An 18,708-nucleotide genomic window follows, 5' to 3' on the forward strand; every position below is an offset into this window, starting at 1 on the left:
TTCACAGAATAGTGCTTATGAATATGATTCCAGTTTGCCTCAGAGTGACAATTTTAAACTCTGTTAATAGCCTTCTAATTGATTTCTGTTTAAGGGAGAAATTCCATTACCTGTCTCCATGTCTTAAGTGATTAGGATGTGCATAGGAAAACTAGCAACCTGGCAAATTAGTGCTGGGTTGAACTGCAGCCCATCAGGATTGAGAGTCCCTTGCACATCAGTGATCACTGGTAACACACTTCTCTGAACAGTGGTCATGCCATATGAAGTTTTTTCCAAACAGTGAAGTTTTGTTAACCTAATGTGGGGCGTGTCAGCCTTCCAGGAAGCAAGATGTTTGTTTGGTCGGGAGGGAATGTGAACTTTTGATGCATGATCAGTGTTCCAGTTTTCTGTGTAGCTAACTTTTTATAATAACTTTTTTAATTGAAATATACATCCCTTTACTTCACAGAAATGCAATCTTGGCTCTCCTGAAGATTTTCTTTCTAGAGCATTAGATCCCCCACAGCAGCAAGTAATTGGTAATGCAATGAATCTTTTGAGGAAGATTGGCGCTTGTCAGTTAAACGAGCCCAAGTTGACTCCGTTGGGCCAGCACCTTGCAGCCCTTCCTGTTAATGTAAAGATTGGCAAAATGCTTATATTTGGCGCTATATTTGGCTGTTTGGATCCTGTGGTGAGTAAAAAAAAATGATATTTTAAAAAGTATAGAGTAGAAATTATTAATATAGAAATTATTAATTCTTTGCAATTTATCTAATTTCTTGTAATGTGGTATTTTGAAAAGATTATGCAAGTTAAAATGTTTACTTTAGGGTGAGGGCACCTAGACATCATGGAGGGGAATAATATAAGTGTTCTGTATGGTTGGACTCAATGATTTTTAAGGTCTTTTCCAACTCAAAGTGGTTCTGTGATTCTAAATTCCTAGGTACTCTCCACAGTGGATAATGAGGCTTGCTCTCCAGGTTTTTTGTTTCAGTCATCAATGGCAACTACTTTTATGGCAGTCAGGTGAAGTCCCAAGTGACTGGGAAAAGGGAAACGTAGTACCTGTCTTCTTTTAAAAAAAGTAGAAAAATGGGGCCTTGGGAGCTTCTGAACTGTCAGCTTCAATTCTCTACCTGGGAAGATTGTGGAAGAGATCCTCCTAGAAATATAGTGTTGCACTTGGAGGAAAGGTGATTTAAGACACCAGCATGAGCTTAACCAAGGGCAAGTCCTGCTTGACCAGCCCAATAGTCTTCCATGGTGGAGAGTCCACATCAGTGGACAAGGGAAAGACTACATACTCATTTATCTGGATTTCTGCAAAGCCTTTACCATGGTCCCCCATCTAAACTGGGGAGAGATGGATTCAGAGGGTGAACTATTAGGTGGATAAGAAAGTGGTTGCACAGTCCCATCCAGAGGCTCGTGGTCAAGAGCTCAGTGTCCTGATGGCCATCAGTGACAAGGGGTCTGTACTGGGACCAGAGTTATTTAATATCTTCATCAGTGACATAAGACAAAGGGATAAACTGCACCCTCAGCAGATTTGCAGATGACCCCTGAGTAGTGCTGTTGACACATCTGAAGGATGGGATGTCATCCAAAGGGACCTTCAGAAGTGGGCAGATGTGGAGCTCACAAGACCAAGTGCTGGTGCTGCACCAGAGCAGGACAACCCCAGATATCAGCACATGCTGGGGATGAACAGATCTAGAGCAGCCCTGGGGAGATGGAATTGGGGCTGGTGGTGGCTGAGAGGCTGGACATGACCCAGCCATGGGCACTCCCAGCCCAGAGAGCCACACGTGTCCAGAATCCCATGCCTCCCCTGCTGCCCACACCGCTGTGGATGCAGCCCACTGGCAGCAGGGGAGGGAGGGGATTCTTCCCCTCTGCTGTGCTTTCATGACACCCCACCAGCAGTGCTGGATCCAGCTCTGGTGGCCCCAACACAAAAAGGATGTGGATCTGATGAAGTGAGTTCAGAGTTTATCACAAAGATGATCAGAGAGGATTGGAGTATCTCTTCTTTGAGGCAGCTGAGAAAATTTGGGTTGTACAGCATGGAGAAAAGGCTTCAGCATGACCTAGTTGCAGCTTTTCAGTATCTGAAGGACATTGAGGAGGAACTTCTTAAAGGGGTATATGGTAACAGGACAAGAGGGAATGGGTTTGAACTAAAGGAGCATTTTGTTTGATTCAATATTGGAAGAAATTCTTTACTGTGAGGGTGGTGACACTGGCACAGGTTGCCCAGGAAGTTGTGGATGTCCCATTGCTACAGGTGTTCAAGGCTGCATTGAATGGGGCTTTGAGCAACCTAGTTTAGGGGAAGGTGTCCCTGCCTAAAGCAGGGGCTTGAAACTAGATGATCTTTAAGGTCCCTTGCAACCCAAGCCCATAATTCTAAGATAATGATAAAAGAAGAATTTTGTTATAAGCTTACAGATTTATAACACAAAAATAGCCTGAAATTTTCTAAGTGATGTGTCCTGAAAAATTACAGGCAACTTTGGCTGCTGTTATGACAGAAAAATCCCCATTTACTACACCTATTGGTCGAAAAGATGAAGCAGATCTTGCAAAATCATCTCTCACTATGGCGGTTTCAGACCATATAACAATCTACAATGCTTATCTGGGGTAAGTGATGATTCTCCTATGCTCATAAGTAGTAGCAGATAACAGATAATACAGTTATGTAAAGAATCCTTAATATTTTTGAAATGCTTTCATTTCAAGTTTTTTCTGTTCAGAGTAACAGTAGATTGCCAAGTACTGTAACACAAAGGGACAGTTTGCTTAGTGTTTTGGTTTTCAATACCTTTTAACTGTGCCTGCTTACATACAGAAGTTTACTGTGTCAGTTTATCCTAGTGTTTTGTTTGCTGTTTGTGGTATTTTGACCAGAATATTTTGTATTTGATAAAGCACAAATGTATAAAAGGATATACAAATGTATAAAATAACATACAGGTTTTTTCCTCTTTAGGGTATTACCACTAAGTCTGAATTTTGTTTTGACTGTCCAGAGAGACAGAAATGTGTGGGGGTTGAGAGTAAATCACCTTGTATCTGTCAAATCTACATTTCAGTTGTGTTCTTTAGAATGTTCTTAGACCAGCAGAATTCATTTTGAAGCACGTTTTTCTTTTTTAACTTAGTGCCTCTTCTGTTGCAGTCTTGATGGGTTTCTTGCTATAATAAGACATTCCCTATTTTTTCTTTAGGTGGAAAAGGGCCCGACAAGAAGGGGGATATCGTGCTGAAATGACTTATTGCAGAAGGAATTTCCTTAATAGGACTTCACTGTTAACTCTGGAGGTAAAACTTTACTTTATGAGTACAGAGCATAATATTTGTTAAAATTTCCCTCTGAAAATGTCATTCCCTTTTAAAGACATGATACATGGCAGTTACTATTTGGACAACATAAAAGCGAATGGAATTTAGGTACTGATGAAGTGCACACTCTAAATCAAGGTAGCTGCGTATGTATTTGAGTTTTGGATATGCACACTTTGGTAAACAGCTTTGTAGTCACTGCTATTGGAAAAGCTAGGACTTACTTTCATCAGAGAATCAAAACTTCATGAATTAAAATAGTTATATTATTCTTGATATCAAATAACAACAGTAAGATGAGCCACAAACGCACATGAATGGCCTCTTATTTTTTGGCGAGAAATTGTTTTTATTGATCTTTGAAGTTTGGTTTACTGAGTACTTCTAAGCAGAATTGGATCTTTTTATGCAAATGTATCTTTTCATTTTAACTGCAGGTAGAGATTTTATCATAGAAATAGCTAGGATTCCAGTGTGGCGGCAGAAAATACAAGTGATTATTCTAGTAAGGCATTTCCCCTGGAGAGCATGAATCATTCAGATGAAGTGTCATTTCCTGCTGTTGAGGTGGAGTATGTAACTTTTTTAATTCAAAACTTGACTAATACTATCCTAATTTCAGGATGTGAAGCAAGAACTCATACGGGTGGTCAGAGCAGCAGGGTTTACAGCACCTTCAACACGTTGTGGAGGGGATGGAAATGGAGCGACACAGTCCCTGTCTCTCAGTGAAATAGCTCTTCTTAAAGCTGTGTTGACTGCAGGGCTGTATGACAACGTAGGAAAAATACTATATGCAAAGTCTGTGGATATTACAGAGAAGCTGGCTTGCACAGTAGAAACTGCTCAGGGTAAAGCTCAAGTTCATCCCTCTTCTGTAAATCGAGACTTGCAGACTTATGGATGGCTGCTTTACCAGGAGAAGGTAAGTTGAAGATAGTGAATGTAGCTAGTAGTTTGTGTAAAGGAGTTCTGCCTCTAGTATACTTCAAACTAGTGTATGTTATTTAATATCGTTTTATGTTAAAGAGTCTTATTATCTAATGATCCTAAAGTCCATAAAAGTGGATCAACTGAGTGCTGAAGAAAAAGAAGGTGAAGCTGAAGGTCATGGACAAATTTGTTCATGGTGAAGCTGGTAGCTATAAATGGAAGGCATTTTCTGTGTATCATTTAACTTAATAGTATTATTGATTTTTTTGAATACAGTCTTACTGATTTTATTAGCACTTTACACAGTAATATGTAATAGTAACTTTTCAAAGTCTGCTTTGTTACTGTTCTGAGGTTTTGAAACTTGGTACTGACATACACCAGTAATAAAATAAAAGAGCCAATTCTGTAATGAACAGCTAAACTCCCTAAGTGAGTTGTATTTTTTTTAACTTCTTTCCTCTTCAATTGAAAATCTTGTCAGCTATTTGCTAAACTGAAGTGTTTGTATTGTATTTAGTTATACTTCCAGTACAACAAAAGTTTGACAGTTGTTTAATGGTCAGATTTACTGTGGAGAAGCAGAAAGTATTAGACTTTTTAATGCATATAGAGTGATAGTATTTTTTGAGAATTGAAAATATTTCCTGACGCCCAAGAAGATCATAGTGGGATGACAAGACAGCAGCTAAGGTTGGTAAATTATTCCATGAAGATTGGGGCAAACTAAGCCTGCACTTTTCTATGAAGATGCACTCTTCTTATATCCATTCTTCTTACTACAACTCATTTCACCCCATTCTGTCTTTATTTGGGATGTTCCAAAGCCAGAATCAGCATATGCTGAACCCCATACTTCATGCAGTGTGTGTGTCTGTGTGTACCGCATTTATGCATGTGCATATGTTGATATAGATAAAGTGATAAAACAGTTCCCAAGAAGAATGTATAATGAAAGAGCTTTGCCTGCCTTTTGCTTCAGTAGAGTTACTACTTCTAGTGTTGCTGTTACGCTAATGTTATGGTTAATGTTATGTCTCTGTTTGAGCTTTAAGAAGATTACTGTGGCTTTAGCTAGCTTCTGGCATATAAACCTGTCACTTATTTAGAATGAATTTTTTAATGTGGTGTAAGGCAGACAGATAGCTATCGATTGCAATAACTTGTTTTGGTTGCATCTTGAAAAAGGAAAAAGTGTATTTCTTGCTTGTAGAAGTAGCAATCAAATTTAGTGTTGTAGAATGTTATGTGATTGGGATTTTTTGTTGAAGTTTTTAATTGTTTGTGTTTGTTTATATGCAGGTGAGGTATGCCAAGGTGTATTTGAGAGAAACTACTTTAATATCCCCCTTTCCCATTTTGCTTTTTGGTGGGGATATAGAAGTCCAGCATCGTGAGCGTCTCCTGACAGTTGATGGTTGGATCCATTTTCAGGTGCCCTGGAGTTATATCTAATCACCTTTTGTGATTCCATGAGCTTTTATACTACATAGTTGATACATTAGTTTGATTCAGATCACCGTACATACGGTGACAATGGAGATGGAGACAAGAGGGAAGAAAGGGGAGAGAATTTAAGATAATTATGGGAAATTTTATATACACTTAATGAAATCTTAATAAATCACACTCAAAAGAATAGACTTGTCATACATGGTGTGCAACAAATCAGTTCCCTCTCTCTTCAAGAAGAAAGTGTTTTTTCAGAAAAGGTATTAAAAATGGGTGCAGACTAAACCTTTTTTTATAAAGCTTGTACTAAAAGCAGAGGAGTGTACTGTTTTTATATTATCCTTTCTTATAATTTTAAAATCTTGTAACTACGTATTTATCTTTAGCACGCTACTGTATATACTGTTCTGTAGTGCAGACAGAATTGTTTGAAAAAAAAAAAATCCAAATTGTAAAATAGCTGCTTACTTGGGTTTGGGGTGTTTGGTTTTATTGATTTGATTTTTTCCTTTCTGCATGTATAAGTTTTACTTGGAAACTGGAAAACTAAGAGCACTTTCCTAGCTTATTTTTGCAGACAAAATAGTTGTCATAAAAAGATCCTCTGTAAATTTTGATAAATGGCAAGTTATGCTATCCAGCTACATGGTTATAATTTTCTGTGCTCCTTCTGTGCTCTGGTCCTTGTGCTACTCTCAAAGACAACTGTAATAAAAACAATTGTTTGCAGTCTGTTGATCCAAGTAAGCAGTCATGTAATTTAATTCACTGATTTACATGAACAAGGAATTTTAGCAAGCAGGTCCCTTGTGGATTTGTTAGAGATTCTTTTTCTGGTCCCTGGGTGGCTATAGTTATGCAGTTGCTTGGCTAATCACATCTTACAGTGTTTCAGGATTTCTACTTTTCTACTGAGATGCTAAGCAAAATACCTTGCGTTTTGCACTTCTGCTGTAGCAACTACTTGTTGTACCAAAGGCAGAATATAAATGAAATAAAGATTGAAATAGGGAGGAAAGGATAAAATTAAATATTTTTGGGAGCAGGTTCATGTTTAGGTATCCAAATTTATAGTGAGATATAGAAAAGGCTTGTGATTGCCTTGGCAGACCTCCCAAGAGGCAAATGCATAGCTGTTTTATTTCAGATATAGGTGTAATTTGAACTTTGTTACCTTGGGGAGTAAAAAGGCAAATAATTGGGCAGCTTATTGGTGAAGTAATAATTTCCTCTTATGCTAGTTGTGTGGGAACACATTCTAAGTTACCCTTCTCAGCTGCTGTTCTTCAGGCTTTGATACCATGAACAACTGGTGCCTAAAGCTATGGCATAATGTAAGGGCAGTTATTTAATGAGTACACTATATATCATGATTATCATTACCATTAAAAATCACATATGTGCATCATGTTTGCAAGAATCTTGTTATAAACTCTTGTTTATATGTAGGGTAAAATTTTGATCTATATTTTAGTGTGAAATGTCTGATGATGAAATGTTTGTCTTTTCTTTATAGGCTCCTGTTAAGATAGCAGTAATTTTCAAACAGCTGAGAGTTCTCATTGAGTCTGTTTTGAAAAAGAAGCTTGAAAATCCCAAAATGTCACTTGAAGGTAACTTATTGCTGGCAGTACTCTTTGTTAAATGGACCTTGTAGCAAAACTGAGGAATAGTTAGTGCACTGTGTCCTCACACAGTAGCATGTGTGACATGAAAGTTCCATTAAGAGGCTTCCAGAAATCATTACTAGCCCTGCATGTATTGTGTGGCTCACCTCAGATGTACAAAGATCTGCAGAACTGCCATTTTAAAGACATCCCTGGTAACAGCATTCAAGGTAGTGGTAGTAATGGTGAGGTAAGCATCTCAAAATAAAATTGTGATTATGTGTGAAGAATCCTAGGCATAGATGATTTCAAAGTGTTGTGCAAGTTATCTCAAAATCAATATTAACCAATGGCATGTTGATTCCCAAAAGTAAGGGATAGCAGAGCACAGTTTAAAATTTGGACACTGGATGTTCAGGAGCATATTGTAGGTGGGGAAGAAAGGAAGTTCTGTATGCTGATGTAGCTGGAGTTAACCCAAGACTTTCCCAATCTCTTGTGGAATACTGAAATGGTTATCAGCAATTCATCAGATCATTTTATGATGACGTACTGTGTACATACTGTTTGTCCTTTTGCTTGCCAAATGGTAATCACTTGTTTTGCTTTAGATTCTGGCATAGCCTAAAACATTAGAATTTTAAGTTGCCGAGAGATGGACTTCTCTTACAATTTTTGGCATTTTCAGAATCAAGTTGCACTTTTTCACACTGTGTTTTTTTTTCTTTTCTAGATGACAAGGTCTTATACATCATCAAGGAGCTGATAAAAACAGAAAACAGTAACTGAAATCAGAAATCAGTAACAAATCAGAGCTTCAGTAATTGCAGGGGAAATACGCATTCCAACACTAATTGGAAGTATTTAAATTCTTAGTGTGGTTGATCTCAGCCACGATGGGGATAGAATGCATGATTTTGCATAGGATCAGCCTTTCTTTTTATCAATTTTACAATGAATATTGAATATGTTTAGCCTTTACACTATATTTGGTGCCATTTGTCTTGACTGTACGAATGATAACTGCAAGCAGTTTTTTCAAACTTGTCACAGACATTTTTTCATAGAAATCCTTTGTTTGGGATTTGTTCATCTTCTGGGAAGCTGTGGCCCCAGAAGAAGAATGTAAACAATTGTTATTGGCTGGTGTGGAATGCAACAGGTGCAGCGGTGATTGGTCTTCTGTGAGTGTTTGGATTTGCTTACCACTCACAGGAGAGTTTGTCCTTGCTTTCTGCTGGACACAGAACTTTGTTATTCATTCTTTCCTATTCTGTTCTTAGCTTAGCAGCCTCTGCAACTTCTCTCCTTATTCCTTTTAGTATAGTAATAATGTATTATATATCATATATCAATAAATCCAGCCTTCTGATCATGAACTAAGATTCTCGTCCACTTCTCTCACCCTGAAGACCTCATCAGGTCGCTGTAATACAAACTATGAACTGTTCACAGCCATTTCTCTTTTTTAACTTAATGTGCTAATCATACCATCAGTACAATGTGTACTGATGATTGAAGATTCGATCCTGAATCTCAGTTGAGTAGAATTCCATTTATGCAAACAAAAGACAAATGTTTCTCATATGGGTTACCTAAGTGATTAATTTTTTTTTTAAACTAAATTTACAGTATTAAACCAAGACATCTTAGAGAACTCCTAATTTTTCTGTATGATTTGTGTTGAGAAGATGCTCTATAAGCATCTATAAGATGATAGTATGGACTGCTGTGAATGAGTGCTCAGCGAGATGTGTACTGACCAGCAGCTCCTCCCAAGGAGGGGGATGTGCCTCTTCGCACAGTTATTCCTCCCTGTTTACCCTGATCCTTGCAACTCCTGCAACTTTTATTATACTTTTTTGTGTGTTAAGTTTTGCATAGTTCTCCAGGCCCCCTTCAAGAGATGATCATGTGGTTTTTCTCCATTTATTGATCAAAATTCACATTGACCCTCTTCAAGGAAATACCAGAGAAGTTCCTAGTGGAAACTTCCAGTGGCAGTTTTCTCCTACCCTACTTGCTCACAATGACTGGATGTCTGTGTGATCCTTTGTTTCTTGTTTCTTTAATACTGAATAATCCTTAACTGAATAGCTTAATGAATCAGATGGTCTCACCTTCCACCTATCCATACTATTTCTAATTATAAAGTACAGTTTTAAATTGCCAACTTAGCTTTCAAGAATAAGGGATATATTGGTGGGGAGGATCTGCCATTAAACAGTTGCAGTCAAATAGGAACTGTCTTCACAGACAGAAGCACAGTGTAGATGACAACTTTTGTTTAATCTGAAAAATAAAGATTTTCTACAGCAGAGGTTAATCACGTACAGGAAGGGCATTCAGGAAATTGAATGCATAAAAATGCAAAATACATGGAGCCTATCCATTTAGATTATGACAGCAGAACTGGTATTGCTGTCCAGCTTGTGCACATTAGCTTGCACCAATTCTTGAAGAGGAGAGCTTTTTGCTAACAGCTCTGAAGGAACGGGGATCATATCTGTTATTCTTTTATGCATTATGATAATGTAGTGGCAGTCCTGATTTCATAGGAGACAGGAAGTAACTTTTGGGGGTTTTTTTACAACACCATTTAGCAAGGAAGCATTTGAACAGGAAGTTTTGATCTTAGATCTTATGATCTCAACTTTGTCTTCAGTATTCCCACACTGAAATTAAAACCTGCAAATTTTATTCATTGAAGATATAAAATAAATCTGTACCCTAAACAAATTTCCTATGTTTTATTTTGGTTGAGATGGCTTTTTTGATGTTTTGGTTGAGATGGTTTTTTTTGTATCCTTTGGAAACAGGAAATAGAAAAATATCTCAGTAATTCAGTTATTAGCAAGCTGCTCTTTCTTTTGGGTTTGAATTTTGCAAATGAGTTGTTGGTCTTAAATGGTTAAATCCTAGGGAAAGTGTGAATTGTGTTTGAGTTCTTCTCCCTTATCCAACTGTGATAAATGAGAGGGTTTTTTCCATTTATAGGTGGTAATGTTGAAACTCAGAGTTATTATTTGTGTTTCTCTAGCATGCTGTGCTTTGTAATCTTCTAAATAAAGAACTGAAATAAATTAAGGGGATATATTGTAATAACTGGGAAATTGGATGATCTTCTGTGTTTTCTGTAAAACAAATGAGGGAGGTCTCACACTGTGGTGTACAGTTAAGCACAGTTAACTTCTAAAAGAAAAAACTAAAAAAAATAAAAACCCAGGAAACAACAAAAATAGATGCTACACTGACTTTCTGCTTCTGCAGTATACATGAGCAACTTTTGTGCCTGTATTCTTTTTGGTGGATGAATTTTCTCTTTTGCTCTATTTATTTAATCAAGACTTCTGTTAACACTTCTGTGTTACTTTTCTCAAAGCTTTTGTCAGACACAAGACCATTCAGTATCTCTGGATCTTTGTCACCATAATCTTAACTGTGGTCGGCAATGTGTTCTGTTTTTTAAAGGCAGCATGTTCTCCTGGTGTCTGTCCTCACTTTGGAGAGGAGTTCCTCCTCCTGCTATTCTCGCTGTAGACTTCCCACCTCCTCTCGTTTTTCTTCTGTGTCGTTGGCTTCTTGAAGCTCTTGTTTCGTACTGCCATGTTTCCCAGTGCTTAACCCAGAAGAGGTTTTCTTTCTCCTGGTCTTTCCACATCTATAGCACACTATAAATGGGTGGAGTGCAGAACTGTTTTAATTTCCTTGCATTCAGCTGTTTAAAATAGTGCCCCATCACATAAATAGTCCATGGATGAAAGCATAACTGAGACCCAGATTGCATCACGAGCTCCAGCATTCTTGGCTTTCTCCCCTGCTGTCCTCCTGTGCTGTTTCTGGTGACCTGTACTGGAAGTGTTATGTACAGGCAGTGATGGGTAGTTATTAAAGCTCACGAGGTTCTGAGCTGAAGTGCTAGGAGCTGGAGAGACGCCTGCGTTGGTAATGGCAAAATCGAGGCGGCAGCTTCAGCTGGCCGCATTTGTGGGTTTACGGCACAGCTGTCTGGTTTGCTGTCTGTGCCGCGGGAGAGCGAGGAGCCTGTGGTCGGGAGGGCACATGGCGACTCCACAGCCTTTTTGCCCGAGGGCAAGCGGCAGAGAAGAGACAAACGTTTCAGTGGCTCGGATTTTGTTTTGGAGACGGTGATCCCCTCAGTGCCCAGACGACGGGACGGGCGGGGCGGGGTGCCCGGGAGGCGGGCGGTGACACCTTTGGGGGCCCCCGCTCCGCTCAAATAGCCAGTGCCGCGACCGGAGCGGACCCGGCACGGCCACCCACCCCATGGTGACGGCGGCGAGCGGGCGGTGCGGCGGCACTCCGGAGCGCCGGGGGCCCGGCGGCTCCCCTGGGGGCTGTCCGCGGCGCCCGGTGCGGCGGCGGCGCCCGGGGACCGGGGCGGCGGCGGCGGCGGGGGAGAACGCGCAGGAGCTGCAGGCTTTCCGCGACTACGGAGAGAGCTGGTACCGCTCCCGCAAGGGGCTGGAGAGCCGCTTCCAGCCGCGGGAGCCGCTCGCCCGGCAGCCGCAGGTGGGGGCAGCGGGGCCGGCGGCGGCGGGGAATGGGCGGGGGAGCCCGGGGTCGGCCCCGCCTGATCCCCACTGCCGGTGCCGTAGGTGACGGCAGAGGCGCGCTGCAAGCTGATCAGCTGGCTCATCCCCGTGCACCGGCATTTCGGGCTCTCCTTGGAGGCTCTCTGCCTGGCCGTCAACATCCTCGACCGCTTTCTCGCCACTACCCCGGTGGCCGCAGACTGCTTCCAGCTCCTGGGTGTTACAGCGCTGCTCATCGCCTGCAAACAGGTAGGGGCGATCCCGGCTGCCCCGCACCGGGGGTGGCGGCCCGCTGAGGCCGGCCTGAGGGCGCCTTGGACAGGCCGGGCTCCGCGCCAGCTCCCGGCGGCAGCGCTCTTGTTCCTGTCCCCGCCCACAGGTGGAGGTGCACCCTCCTAGCGTGAAAGAGCTCCTCGCCCTCTGCTGCGACGCCTTCACCCGCCAGCAGCTCCGCAACCTGGAGTGCATCGTCCTGCATCGCCTGGACTTCGACCTGGCGGCGCCCACCGTCAGCTTCTTCCTGGAGCACTTCAGCCGGGTGCGGCTGGAGAAGCGGGGGACCGACGCGGGGGAGGCGGCCGATGCCCGGAGCCTGGCGGCGGGCGTGGCGGAGCTCAGCCTGGCTGACTATGCCTTCACCAAATACGCGCCCTCTCTGCTGGCCGCCAGCAGCCTGGGGCTTGCGGACCGGCTCCTGCGCCACCGCAGCCCCCTGGACCTGCGAATCAGCGGCTACCCAGAAGGGCTCCTGCGGGACTGCATGGACCAGCTTCAGCTCCTGGTGTCTCTGAACGGGCGGTCCCTGTCTCTCCTCCTGCCCTCGGAGGTGGCCCAGAAGTGCCCCTGGCTTGGAGATGACCGCTGACAGCGGGTGGTGGTGGAGACGGCTCTGGCTCGCCGTTTGTGCTCCACAAAGTCGGTGCAGTGTGATCCACTAAGCCTTAGTGTCATTGGAGCTTAAAACTTAGATGGCGATTTGCAAAGGATTTTATGTGTCATGTTATCTGCACATTCCCTTTGCTGTATTCTTTTAAGTCAAGCATGTAAATATTGTACTGAATCTCACGTACTGTGTTATTTAAATGGAGGGTGGTCCATAAAGATAACATAAGGACCAACTGAATATTGAGTAAACTCTTTTCTGTTTGTTACATCTATACCTTTATTGGCTGGCAGCAGGCAGACGCATCTGGGAGAGGAAACACATTGGCACATAACGAATTCACCCTGTCAGTTAACACAATCCCTCACAAAATAAACACGCCCAACAGTGCCATTCCCTGTGATGCCTATGTAGCTGGAGTAAAAGTTACAAGATGCTTGTACATCTTGAGTTATAAGATACCAATATAACCCGAATCATAACTTTCTAGACAATGTAGGAGCCAGTATATGGTTAACTAGTTGCTTAATGCTTAAATAAACAGAAACTCGCCAGGTGAATAGTTTCAAAAATAGACAGGTATAGCTATATTGGGAAGCAGCAGAATGTACTAATTAGTAATTAGCAAATGTAAAGCAAATTAGCCACAAAATTAAGAATTTTGACCAGTTAGATCCAGAAAGACCGAGGAACACCATAACTGTGCATGGTCTGAAGACAAAGTTGAAAAGTTCAGTTGTGAGGAACACCTTAAGCCTTCATTGAAGAAGACCTCCAAGACCACCTAAATTGGGGAAGCACAACCACAGTACAGAACTATTTATATCCATGAGATAGCATTATGTAAATAAGTTTCAGTGCATATATGATGATGTTATAACGACATAGCAATATTAAGCAATACTTACTGTATAAATAAACTACAGCACTTGACAAAGGTGGGTGGGTTAGATGAAGAAATCCCCCTCACCTCCAGTGCTGCGATAAAAAAAAATACCTGCTCTATAGCCAGTCTATGGGGTTTTATTTCACCCTTTTCAAACTGCCACCGCTGGCTTGGTCATGGCTCAGGAAAAAAAAAAAAAAAAATAGACACACTGACATAAGTGTAGGAAAACAGAGTGTGGAATAATAACAGCTGAGTTTGTTTGCTTGTTTGTTTGTTTGTTTGTTTAGTTTTCTAGCAGGCACGCTTCTGAGCAGGCTGGCACAATCAAAGACAGAAAACAATCATAGTGTTGTAAAATATTTCATTTTCTTCGTTTGTATCTGTGTACAAAAGCAGTTTTAAAAGACCCGGAGCTGCCCTCGGGAGTGCTCACCTTTCAGCGCAGGGGGGACCCGGACGCCGGGCGGCGCTCCAAGTCCTGCCTGCCCTCAGGTGTGGAGGCAGAACGAGGAAACCTTGTCCACGCTGCTGTTATAAAAAATACCTACAGGACCACCACGGGGGAATAAAGGGCAGCTCAACCTCCGCCAGCCCCGTCGGTGATTTCAGCTGGACATGCCGTAGCAGCGGGTGCGACCCTCTGCCGGTGCGAGGGCACCCTCTCCCGGTGCGCAGATCGCTACATTCAAGATTCCATTGACGGGCTTTTTTCTCCTACATAACACACCTCACACCCGCCCCCCCCGCCGTCCCCCGTGGCTCTCAACGCAGACGGACCCCGTTCCTTAGAGAGGTTTAACAAACACCATTATAAACACCAGCCCAGCCCCCAGGCTGCCGCCCGCGCTGCCCGGCAGAGAGCCGCGGGGCTGAGCGCGGCACCGAGCTGCTGGGGGCCGGGCGGCCGCGCTGGCGGGGCGGGCAGCGCTATGCTCGCCTTTCCCTCGGGGCAGCCCCTCGGCGCGCCCAGGCTCCGCAGGCGCGGGGAAGGTTCCGCGGGCGCGGGAGCGGCTGGGCGGCGGCGGGAGGTTTCGGCGCCCCGGCGGAGCGAGGGCGGGCGGGCAGCCCCGCCATGGCCGCTGTGCCTGCTCGCGGGGCGGCGCCGAGCGGGACGCGGGGCGGAGGGCGCCCGCCGGCACCGGAGCTGGAGCCGAGGCCGGCGCCGGGACCGCGGCGCCAGCATGGAGCAGGGCGGCCGCCGCCGAGCCTTCGGCAGTATCTGCCCCAACACAGTCCAGGGCCCGCCCGCCCGCCCGGCCAAGAAGCCGGCCCGGCCCGGCGGGGACACGGCGTGGACGCCCCCGGCCGCCCTGAGCCCCCGGGCTCCCCCGCCCCGTGCTCGCCGCAGCGGCGCCTCGCCGGCCGCCGCCGCGCCCGCCCTGGGTGAGTCAGCCTGCGGCCGAGAGCCTTAACCCCCAGGCGCGTACCCTTCCCCGTTCATCCTTCTGCGCCCCTCTGGTGTTGCCCACCGTGCTCCCCAGCCGTGATACCCCCACCTTACCCTCCACTGTGTTCCGCCGGCCATGACCTCTCTCCGTGAACCCCGCTGTATCCCCCCTGGTGCCTTTGCACCCCGTTTCCCAGCCTTGCACTACCTGGCGTTGCACATCGAAGATGTTCCCCAGCCGTACTTCTCATTTTGGCATGCCCCATTTGCTCTGTCTACCCCTGCCCTTGCTACTCACCTTTGTCTCTGACTGTCCCCAGTGCTCAGCACCATCAACTGGCAGGATTTGGCAGCCTCTGCCCCCACTTTTCCCACCACCCCAGCTGGCCCTGTGACCCTGCAGCAGGTAAACCTACTGTTCAGAACAGCCTAGGCTGTGCTTGGCACCTGAAGGGGTAGCTCTCTCAAGCAGATGGGTGCTGGCAACTTCCCTAGCCTCAGGTTTCCCACCTGTGAAATGGGCACAGCAGAGGACAGCGTCTTGTGTCGTGTGTCAGATGGGTTGCAAGTGGCAAGGGGATGGCACCTGGGGATGCTGGAACTGTCATAAGGTGCTGAGCACAGGCAGCAGACACTGTTGAAACAGTATGGGCAGTGGTGTGGGCAGGTCTGAGCCCTGGGCCCGGCTCACTGGATCATTTCTTTCACCCCTGCCAGGGTCCCTGCTTCCAGGATGGGCCAGAGTTTGTTTTCCAGGAATTCAGGGATACTCTTGGTGATTTTATACCTGGTAAGTAGATATTTTTCCTTACGTGAGCCAAATGTACCTGCCAAATGTACCTGTGCACATCTGCAGTCATGCTACATTTGGTCTCCTCTTTTTTTTTGCTTTACTTTTGGAATTTTGGATGCCCACTCACTGCATGTTTGTCCCACCATGGGACAGTCTGTGAGGAAGCGCATTCTCGCTCACCCCCTTAGAGACCTGAGCTGTCACTGAGCTTTCTCCCACAGGAGACAAATTAGATTCAGGATGCACAGCTGTCACAGTAGAGTAAAAGCATTTCAGAGGGACATGTCCAGAGGGAACCTCCAGAGTGATGTTTAGAACCAGAATGGTGTGCTAGGTTTGGGGGGAGCAGACATGAATACCTCCACTTAACACTTGTGGCTATTCCTTCCAGATGTATCCACCTTAGTGCCACCACCACTGGACTGTACTGACTATGATTTCTCACTTGGTGAGGAGGTGGCTTTTGGCCCCTGCACCCCACAGCTGCAGAGCAGCGTGCTGGTGCAGGTTCCCCCACAGAACCTGTCTTCCCCTGAGCCATGCTGGAGGGACCTGGCAGACAAGCACCAGAAAGCCCTGGGAGATGCCCTGGAGGCAAACACCCAGGTAGGGACCCCAAAGCCCTCCCTAGGCTGTGCTGTGTTCTGTCACATCCTGTTGAGGTGACTGGAGGGCCCTGGTGTGCAGCATCCCCTGGCTCCTGGACAGTGTGGCTGTCTCGACCACCCCTTTCCCCGTTTGTCCTTCGTAGCTGCAGGAGACCCTCACACAGAGGCAGGAAGAGCTGGTGTCACTGCGGGAGAGCAACGTGCAGCTGAAGGAACTGGCAAGTCAGGCCAGGCAGCTGGCTGCTGTCCTTGACGTGAGTGCTGCTCACCATTCCAGCCTGGCTGCCCTGCGGCCCAGGTTGTCCCTGGGGGACAGTGTGATGTCGGGTGCAGGGTGAGGCAGCACGGGGTGCGACAGGGCCTGGATGGGGGGAGGTGTACAATGGGATTGTGCAGTGTGGGGCTGTGGGAGTTGTGTGGTGCAGGACGGTGTGGGGTGGACAGCGTGGGGCAGGGCGGCGTGGATTGGTACAGTGCGGGGTGGAGCAGGGGTCAGCGTGCTGCGGTTCGGGGCCGGGCGGTGAGCTGTGGGAGGGGGCCGTGCGGTGTGGGATGGAGCAGGGGAGCACAGTGTGGTGCGAAACAGGACGGGGCTGTGCGGTGCAGATCGCGGAACTCGCGCTCCCTCTCGCCGGCAGACGCTGATGCTCCCGCAAAGCGCCGACGGGACAGTCCTTCCTCCTCTTCCTCCTCTTCATCCTTTGCCTCCTCCGCCCGCCGCCGCCGCTGCCCCGGCCGGGGCGGGCCCGGAGGATGCGGAGGGCGTGGATGCCATGCTGCGGGCCGTGTCGGAGAAGTGTCGCGCCGCCCTGCGAAGCCTGGGGGGCGGCGCTGGGGACAGCGTGGCGGGCAGCCCCGGGGGCAGCCCGGGACACAGCCCGGGAGGCAGCCCCGCGGCCAAGCGCCCGCGGCCGGGCCCGCGCCTCCACGGCGCCTTCCGCGGGCTGCGCACCGGCCGCGCCGCGCCGCGCCCCGCCGCGGGGCAGCTGGAGGGGGGCGGCAGCCTGCGGGCCGCGCTCGGCGAGGCGGGGGCCATCCGCACCCTGGCATTCCCGCAGGGAAACGCCTTCACTCTGCGCACGGCCGGCGGCGGGCTCCGCTTCCGATGGGTGCCGCGCTGAGAGCCCGCGGCGCCGGCAGCCGGGTCCGGGCAGGGCGGAGCGCGGCCGCTGCGGCGCCCCCCAGCCCTCGCACGCTCCCCGTTTTCTCTTGGAAAAGGGGAATTCGCGCTTCCCCCCGGCTGCCGGAGAAGCGACGGGAGAGCGCGGCGGAGGCAGCGTGCCCCAGCGAGGGTCCTGCGCCGCAGGCTTCGTACGCCGCGCCGCCGTACGGGCCCCTGGCCCGGCAGCTTGCCATCAGTAGCTCGCTAATGGAAGTAGAAATTAAGCGAAGATCTGCCCAGTTTCATCCAGAGGTTTTTAGTCAGCTGAGCAGACAAGTGTAGCTGACAGGACAGTGGCTGGAGCTGGCCAGTGTGAAAGCAGAGGGATCGTCCCAGTTGGTGAAACATGATGCAGCATCGTGGAATTTTACACCCAATGTTTACAAAGTAAACTTGTATCGTTCATGTGTGCAACTGTACGTGTATATTTGTACTTGTTATGATGATTAAATGGTGCTTAAAATTGCCATTTTGTTTGTGCAGATTTACTGTAGACTTCATTTTGCAGCAGGTATGCATATTTACTTTAATTAGAGCAGAGGTAGCAGAAAGCATCTCTGACAGAATAGTGATGTAAAGTTCTGGAATAATACATGCTACTTTTAGCATTAGTCAGTGGTACTAACTTATATAAAGAGAAATGTTTGGAATAATACATGCTACTTTTAACATTAGACAGTGGTACTAACTTATATAAAGAGAAATGTTAAAGAGTAACAGATCAAGGGAGATGTACAAAGTGTACTGCTAGAAATATGTTTATAGCCTAACACCATGACCATGATGCATACCAAACACTTTTCATCAGTGTGTATCTGTGTGTCTGATGATGCTCCTGTGAGTCTCACTGAGAAACATTTCCTTTCACCCACCAGTTTGAAAGCTAAGCCACTAATAACACTCATGTAACAGTACCTGATATTTTTATATTTCTGTGGCACACAAGTGACATGCTGCTCCACCCAGGGCAGGGATTTTCTCCCTGTGAAGTTATAATTTTTTCAGCATTCAGCTTTTCCAGTGTCCTTGCATGGGTCCATGAACATTAACAGCAGTCCACCTGTGACAGGCCTTTGTTATGGTTAAGCTGACATCACAT

General features: G+C 46.3%; 3 protein-coding genes across 3 annotated transcripts in view; all 3 read left to right on the forward strand.

Moving 5' to 3' along the window:
* Positions 1-10,444, forward strand: part of DHX29 (DExH-box helicase 29) — a 29,160-nt gene extending 18,716 nt beyond the window's left edge. The window contains exons 21-27 of the mRNA XM_059492395.1: positions 455-679; positions 2,501-2,637; positions 3,225-3,318; positions 3,962-4,264; positions 5,575-5,706; positions 7,241-7,337; positions 8,065-10,444. Of these exons, the coding sequence (XP_059348378.1) occupies positions 455-679; positions 2,501-2,637; positions 3,225-3,318; positions 3,962-4,264; positions 5,575-5,706; positions 7,241-7,337; positions 8,065-8,120 (1,044 nt within the window). The 3' untranslated portion in view covers positions 8,121-10,444. The remainder of the gene's footprint in view (positions 1-454; positions 680-2,500; positions 2,638-3,224; positions 3,319-3,961; positions 4,265-5,574; positions 5,707-7,240; positions 7,338-8,064) is intronic.
* Positions 10,445-11,497: 1,053 nt separating this feature from the next.
* CCNO (cyclin O) lies at positions 11,498-12,752 on the forward strand. Its single transcript, XM_059493018.1, has 3 exons — positions 11,498-11,864; positions 11,951-12,136; positions 12,267-12,752. Exons 1-3 carry the CDS (start codon positions 11,619-11,621, stop codon positions 12,750-12,752), a joined length of 918 nt encoding a protein of 305 aa, XP_059349001.1. The 5' UTR covers positions 11,498-11,618.
* A 1,836-nt stretch (positions 12,753-14,588) lies between these two features.
* Positions 14,589-17,568, forward strand: MCIDAS (multiciliate differentiation and DNA synthesis associated cell cycle protein). Its single transcript, XM_059493093.1, has 4 exons — positions 14,589-15,042; positions 16,231-16,445; positions 16,591-16,701; positions 17,086-17,568. Exons 1-4 carry the CDS (start codon positions 14,589-14,591, stop codon positions 17,566-17,568), a joined length of 1,263 nt encoding a protein of 420 aa, XP_059349076.1.
* Positions 17,569-18,708: the final 1,140 nt, after the last annotated feature.

Source organism: Ammospiza nelsoni, chromosome Z (genome assembly GCF_027579445.1).
Source record: "Ammospiza nelsoni isolate bAmmNel1 chromosome Z, bAmmNel1.pri, whole genome shotgun sequence".
NCBI lineage: Eukaryota > Metazoa > Chordata > Aves > Passeriformes > Passerellidae > Ammospiza > Ammospiza nelsoni.

Coding starts and splice junctions, on each gene's coding strand:
- CCNO (XM_059493018.1), top strand. CDS start 11,619: ATGGTGACGGCGGCGAGCGGGCGGTGCGGCGGCACTCCGGAGCGCCGG. Junction 11,865..11,950: donor CGCTCGCCCGGCAGCCGCAG/GTGGGGGCAGCG, acceptor CCGGTGCCGTAG/GTGACGGCAGAGGCGCGCTG. Junction 12,137..12,266: donor TGCTCATCGCCTGCAAACAG/GTAGGGGCGATC, acceptor CCCCGCCCACAG/GTGGAGGTGCACCCTCCTAG.
- MCIDAS (XM_059493093.1), top strand. CDS start 14,589: ATGCTCGCCTTTCCCTCGGGGCAGCCCCTCGGCGCGCCCAGGCTCCGC. Junction 16,446..16,590: donor CCCTGGAGGCAAACACCCAG/GTAGGGACCCCA, acceptor TGTCCTTCGTAG/CTGCAGGAGACCCTCACACA. Junction 16,702..17,085: donor AGCTGGCTGCTGTCCTTGAC/GTGAGTGCTGCT, acceptor TCTCGCCGGCAG/ACGCTGATGCTCCCGCAAAG.